The sequence below is a fragment of the Lolium perenne genome, chromosome 4, assembly GCF_019359855.2.
Source record: "Lolium perenne isolate Kyuss_39 chromosome 4, Kyuss_2.0, whole genome shotgun sequence".
In the NCBI taxonomy this organism is placed as follows: Eukaryota; Viridiplantae; Streptophyta; class Magnoliopsida; order Poales; family Poaceae; genus Lolium; species Lolium perenne.
In genome coordinates, this window is record NC_067247.2 from 116,629,975 (window position 1) to 116,637,347 (window position 7,373).

At 41.0% G+C, this 7,373-nt stretch overlaps 1 protein-coding gene across 1 annotated transcript; it reads left to right on the top strand.

Annotated features, from left to right (window-relative positions):
- The first annotated feature begins 640 nt into the window (after positions 1 to 640).
- Positions 641 to 5,392, top strand: LOC127293703 (ornithine aminotransferase, mitochondrial). Its single transcript, XM_051323343.1, has 10 exons — positions 641 to 840; positions 1,511 to 1,619; positions 1,769 to 1,999; positions 2,757 to 2,916; positions 3,014 to 3,069; positions 3,748 to 3,900; positions 4,014 to 4,111; positions 4,368 to 4,448; positions 4,554 to 4,787; positions 4,911 to 5,392. Exons 1-10 carry the CDS (start codon positions 692 to 694, stop codon positions 5,047 to 5,049), a joined length of 1,410 nt encoding a protein of 469 aa, XP_051179303.1. The 5' UTR covers positions 641 to 691; the 3' UTR covers positions 5,050 to 5,392.
- The last annotated feature ends 1,981 nt before the right edge of the window (positions 5,393 to 7,373 follow it).

The window sequence follows — 7,373 nt, forward strand, 5'->3', positions numbered from 1 at the left end:
AGCGTTGTTTTTTTAGGGAAAGATCAACTTAGCTTATATTCCTTCCGTCATGTAGTATAAGCTAAGGTGAGCCGAGTCCTTTAGCCCTGCTCACACCTCGTGCGTTCAAAATGACTAGGAGAGCAAGTCACGATTCTGTCGTGGAAAGACAATTCCGAGCGAGTGTGGAACTCTTACTCAAGGTTTTGGGTACCGATTTGATGAAAATCTTGGAGGGGAACAAGATTTCCCTCCAAGATTCTGAAACAAAATTTGAATTTTAAATTTAGAATTGTCTAAATATTTTTAAAATAATGTTTGGAGTCAGACAAATGAGGCGGACCATATAGGGCGATAATGGAGGGTAACAACCAACCCAAATTTAAACCAAATTTAAATGTACTCAGATTTTTTTAGGTATTTCACTGGGTATCCAAATCCTGCTCATTACTACTACAGTACTAGCCTAAACGGAAACGGTAGCACTGACAGAGCGGAGGTGGAGGCGGACGGATAACTCTCTCCTCTCCATCCAGACGACGTGACGTGAGCAACTTCAATTCCGCTTCCCAGCGCTGGAAGCAACCGCGATCCACAAAGCCCACCACTGCATTGCACGGAGGACTGAAGTGGCACGCAACGCTCAACACTTTTGCGCACCGCATCACAGCACAGCGAGTGAAACGCGCCGGCGCGGCGAGAAGGTGGGGAGATGGCGGCGGCGATAGCGCGGAGGGGCGCGGCGCTGGCTATGGTGCTGGCGCGGAGGGGGATGTGCTCCGCCTCGCCGCCCGCGGCGGCGGCGGCGGCGCTGTCGTCGGAGGAGCTCATTCGGATGGAGCAGGACTGCAGCGCGCACAAGTAGGGTCATTGCTTCTCGGTCTCCTCCCCTCTCTACTCAATCGCACGGGCCCTCGCACACCTCGTGTTCGTGTAAATGTCTGCCTGCAAAATTGCGTCCCCCGAATGGGATTATTCCCCGGATCGCGCGCGTACCGGGCTTCGGCGCTCAGTCGCGACGAAAGGCTGGGATCGTCTACGCGGTCTCCATTTCGATGAACCCCTTTTCATTCTCCTTCGACGCTTGTTCATCTCGACTTCTCGAGATAGTGCCGTGGTTAACCGCCGCTCACCAAATTGAGCTCGCTGAAACGTTTTCTACTGTAACATATATTGGAGAAGTGTGGACAGTAAACCAGGGGTGTTTGTTTAGTACTAGTAGTACCGACCGTGGAAACATTACTCCAATTTCTGTATTTCCTAGACGTAGTTGTGACAGCGACTCCACTGTTTCCCCCTTGTTCGAGCTTGCCCCAAATTCACACATGTGTGGCTTCTGATACCTCGGATCGCTTGTTGCTGCATTGTGTTGCGATGCTCACATTTCTTAGCACTTGCTCTGTTTGATCTGTAGGAAGATTTTAGATTCTGATATTTACTTGAGACATCATCCTTTCTATATTGATGATGGCATTACCAATCTTCTTGTCTGAAATTCTAGCTGTGCTCTAAACATTTTCACTATGTGCAGCTACCACCCCATTCCAATGGTGTTCTCCAAAGGGGAAGGTTCGCACATAGTGGACCCTGAAGGCAACAAATATATTGACTTCCTCTCTGCTTACTCTGCAGTCAATCAGGTTATGTTCTCTGCAGTTAGACATTTGAACTGAATACTATTTACCGTCATAGGTCAGAGGAAGGGGTGACTGTTAGGTTGTTGCATAATCTTCCAGATATCTTATTGTACGCACATAAATGACGTAGTTTTCTCGATTCTTTGTTGTAGGGTCATTGCCATCCAAAAGTACTAAAGGCTTTGATAGAGCAAGCAGAGAGGCTCACACTTAGTTCCAGAGCTTTCTACAATGACAAGTTCCCAGTCTTCGCCGAGTATTTGACAAGCATGTTTGGGTATGATATGATGCTGCCAATGAACACTGGAGCTGAAGGAGTGGAAACAGCTATTAAATTGGCAAGGAAATGGGGCTACGAAAAGAAAAAGATACCAAAAGACGAGGTACGATTTCATGAAAGGTTACAGGTTTCATTTGATCATGTTAGGTATGAGTCCATGTAATTCTGACCTATACATGCTAACGTGCTTAGCTTTCTGGTCCTCTCTGACTAGGCGAGGTTGCATCTGTCTAGCATATGCTGGTTCCTGGATAGCCTGCTAACTATTTAAGTATTCCATGCAAAAAATGATAAAATAATAAACAAGCAAATACTTAACGCTCTGTTTGGCACTATCCTGGTTATTTGGTTAACTGTTTCTTTTTTCTAATCAAGCAAGTAAATATATCATGTTTACTTGTTCTATGGCACATAAGATGGATTATGAGAGGAAACCATTGCATGACAATAAACCATACAGAATAATTTACTTATCACAAGTCAAAAGTTGCCTTTCTCACAGCATCTACTACAATAAGCACGCCATAGTCACAGCCTAAGCCTATGTGTGGTGATAGGTCATATACCTCGCTTTCGTACAATGGTGTTGCTCTCTCATGTATTCGCTTGCTCATTTTATCTGGATAACCTGAAAAAAAAATAGATATCATATCATTCCATAAAATAAATGTATACCAAACTTAGTGAGAGGTACAAAAAGCTGTGTTAGCACAGTCTCTGTTTCTACTTGTTCCTAAGTGTTCGTTTGCTCTGCGATAAAACTGAAGCAAAATCATTATATTTTATGTCCTGGCAAACGCATTGGGAGAAACTGGAAGTCCACTGGTACCTAATTCTGTCAAATGTTTGGAGTTCTGCAGGCTTTAATTGTCTCTTGCTGTGGATGTTTCCATGGTCGGACTTTGGGTGTCATCTCTATGAGCTGTGACAATGATGCAACTCGTGGGTTTGGTCCTTTAGTCCCTGGCCATCTAAAAGTTGATTTTGGGGACATCACTGGGTTGGAGAAAATCTTTAAAGGTACTGAACCCATTGACCTCTGTAAAGTGTCAACTATACAAGACTGTTATTAGTGGGTATAAACATTCTGACACCTGACAAACACTATTTTGTCCAGAGCACGGGGATCACATATGCGGTTTTTTGTTTGAACCAATCCAAGGAGAAGCTGGGGTATGAATCTATGAGTTACTTGCCTTTTGTTTTAAAATTTCTACATCTCCATTGCGAGTTATTTCCTATGTGGATGGAAACTATTCTTCCCTAATTGGCATTGCGTAGTGGTACTGTGTCGATAACTCAATATCTAACTCAAGTTTAGAATTTCTGGAAGAGCTTGCTAACTCTGCATGATATGCTCTTTTTTGGTACATCTAAGGGTACAAATAACAAATTAAGATGCACTAGATGTGGTAGCAGTAAAATAATCAACCGTAGAATTATAGTCCTAGAAAAAGGAAAACAAAGAACAAGAGGGTACTTTTTTGTATGGATGGATATAGGACACTAGGGGGGTCCTTTCATTGCAACGTCCTGGCTTTTGAATTGCATCTGATCAGATTCAAGCATTGCTGCGCAATCCTGATATTTTATATCATCTGCCAATATTTAGGTAACTTGATTCTTCATTCACAAAACTAATAACATATGTGTATTTACTCCATTTACCTAATAAAGTGCTAAGCAAACCGTAGCTAGTTTTTACTAGAGAAATATGTTGCATTTATGGTGACTATAGTCATGTTCTACTGTTATTATGATTTTTCTGTGGCGCTGCCATTATAATTGTTTGATATCCTGATGCTTGTATTTTTATGACTATATCGGTTATGCTATTGCAATTTTTTGTAGGTAATACTCCCACCAGATGGCTATTTGAAATCTGTTAGAGACCTGTGTTCTCAGTACAACATTTTGATGATTGATGATGAGATCCAAACAGGCATAGCTCGAACAGGCAAAATGTTGGCATGTGACTGGGAAGACGTACGGCCTGATATGGTGGTAAGTATATTTCTGTTTATCTCCTTTTCTAACTATAGGACTACCTGGTGGGTGAGATTTTCATTTGCTCTTGGGTAGCAATTGATATTTGACAATGTATATTAATTCTCCAGATTCTTGGCAAGGCACTTGGTGCGGGAGTAGTTCCAGTAAGTGCAGTTCTCGCGGATAAGGATATTATGCTGTGTATCAAACCAGGAGAACATGGAAGGTGTGAACCATTATTAATCTTTTTTTGTTTGTTTTTGTTTTTGTTCATTGAAAGAGAAGTAAAATGTAAGCCGAGTCAATTTTGTCTTAATTGAGCATAAATGTCCACATACTATCATCTAGTTTGCCCCGCCATACTAGGAAATTATACTCCATGTGCAGCTGTTAGAAAATTATCTCCTTATGACTTCAATGCTTATGTTGTGTATGTCTTGTTCCTGAAATAGTTTTATACAGTTGTATTTGATCAATTGCAGTACATTTGGTGGAAACCCATTGGCAAGTGCTGTGGCAGTCGCATCACTGAAAGTGATCAAAGATGAAGGTCTTGTTCAAAGGTACGCTAATTTGTTACACGAAACTCCAGTAACTTGCTAATTTCTTTTTCTTTCAAGATACAGTTCTATGATCTTTTCTTCTTCTGACCATTTACTGAACTGCAGAGCTGCGGAGTTAGGTCAGGAGTTCAGAAATCAGTTACAAAAGGTTCAACAGAAATTTCCGCATATTATCAGGGAAATACGTGGGAGAGGTTTGCTCAATGCAGTGGACCTAAGCAACAAAGCTCTATACCCTGCTTCTGCATATGATATTTGCATTAAGCTTAAGGAGAGAGGCATTCTTGCAAAGCCTACGCATGACACCATAATTCGATTGGCCCCTCCTCTTTCAATTAGGTATGACCCCTTCACCCATGTGTTGTCATGCTTTGGTATCTCATTATTCATAAGTCTACATGGTCTGACATTATATTATGTGACAATGTTCGCTTGCTAATCTCCAAAACCTATGGTTTTCAGTTGTGAGGAGCTCGCAGAAGCATCAAAAGCACTCAGCGATGTGTTCGAGCATGACTTGCCACAGATGCAGAAGCAGATCAAGAAACCAGAGTTAGAGGCAAAGAAACCAGTCTGTGATAGATGTGGCCGGGATTTGTAAGGGGACTGGGTATCGGAGCAGAGAATGAGGTATCCACAATTTCAGGGCAGCACCCCCGAGAATAACAAGCATGGAGTTCTCACTGTGCCTAACTCACTGTAGTATACCACTCCTTGTTTTGTTCTCTTTTACTGTGTCATTGTTACACTAGTTGGAAATAAATGGAATACATTTGCCCTGAAATCTGTGGGTCGAGTAAGTTGTAATTATGTTCCATCATGCTCAGCAACGGTAGTGAGCAATGAAATATATGTAATATAGTTAGAAAATTATAGAAGTATATTTCATGCTGGAAATGACGATGCTGAATAATCTTGGGATTATGGTTGCCCGCTTGGTTAAACTGTTGCTTGTTCCTGAAATTTTCGCAGTCCTGCCATGAGGGCATTGAAATTTAGCTCAGAAGTTGTCCAAGGAACATTAATATTCTTTTTACGAATCTTTATTTGTTGATCTTCAGTTATTCCTATTCTATACACAAACTATACGATCTTCTTGTCTCTCTGCTCGTGGTATCGTCGAGCTATTATTTGCCTATTTGCGTTTTTCCAGCTTTGGCCAGGTCAACAAAACTACATACATTTATGCACAATTGGCAGAAATTAAACAAACAAATCAACATAAGTGTTTTAACCTTTGTTCTTGTTTGTGCTCTGAGTTTATTTGATAAATTGCATGAACTAATATGTGATATAACTGCCTGCACCTAGTGAGGATCACGCGTGGGTGGAAGTAACCATTCTTTTTACAGAGTAGGTGGAGCTAACAATTTTAACATTCGGCCCCATCATTCTTGAAGAGAGAAAATAAACATATGGCTACTTACCAACGACCCTGATCCTATTTTTTCTCTGACATGTATCAGTCAGGTTCATCTATATATGTACATCTTCCCTTTGTTGCCTCTTCTTTTATAGTTGTGCTCTTGGGACAAAATTATCCGAGCTCCTGCGAGATTTGAGCACAACGTCCACAAAAAGTACCCAAAAGAGTGTTAGGAATGGAAGGAACCAGAAGCAACGGCTCTAGGATGTGAACCTGAGCACATGATTGCGGAGCTGACATGCGGTTTCGTGAATCTCTGACCAGTGATAGAGGAGCTCACGAAATCCTTGGTTGTTCTTAGTCCTACAATTTCTAAACATCAGGCTCAAAAAGCTCAGCTTTAAATAAATAAATCCAGCAACCGGCGAAAAGTCATTTTGGATCATGGGCACCAGTGCTCTCATTGTATTAAAAAATTCGAAAATTATATTTATATATTTCAAGAAATTATGTAAAAAATTTCTGAAAGTAGCTAATGATGTATTCCACTAACGTGTAAAAGCTCAATTACAAATATTTTGTTTTCTGAGCTACACAAAAATGACAAAGTCTGATTTTTTTTTTTGGAGATTTGAATCACTATACTCAGATCCACATATTTGTTATTTTTGTGCAGCCCAAAATACACATAATTTCCAGTTGAAAATTTACATGTTTGTGAGATACAATACTGGCTAAATCATGATTTATTTTCAGATTTTTCTGAAATTTATAAATATGATTTTTAATTACTCTCGTGAAAAGGGATCACTGGTGCTCATGTGCACCAAATCTCTGTCCACCAACAACCGGCCAGGATACAAGATTAGTCCTACAATGAAGCAGGGGAGTTCTGAGGGCAATGAAATATAGGATTCTTGCTATGAATCCTTATATATAATGATGTTCAGGTAACTCTATGCAGTAGCAGCTGCTTGCATTTGCCTCCTTTGGCCAGGTCAGTAGAGTTTCCTACATTTAGGCACATAGGCCAGTAACATGAATAGTAATTAATGGAGATGTTTTAACCTTTGTCCTTGTTTCTTTCTCTAAAGTTCGATTAACAAACGCATGAAATACCTATTTACCAGACATACTAGTGTGCCAACCAAAACTCACACCCCAGCGGGTGGTGATGGAATTAACCTTGCTCACTGTAAGAACATTGAGCCCATTCATTTTCCAAGAGGAAAAGAGAAAACATCAAGCTACTTACCAACTGATCATGATCCTATTTTTTCTGACATGTGCCATTAATTTTCGCCTTTACATATACGTCTTCACTTGTCGATTTATAGCTGTACTCTAGAGACAATAAAAATCTAGGGGGAGATGACCACAACGTTGATAGGAAATGACCAAAGTAGTGTTACGAATGGAAGGGGTCAGAAGAAGCTGGGGAGCAACAATGTGATGATTTGTGAGTGATTGAGTGCAGGCTCGGGAGTCGGGAGGGTTCGGTAGCTCAGAGGAGATGAGCACTACCGCTGCAGGCCGCATCGTGGTTATTTGAAGCTACG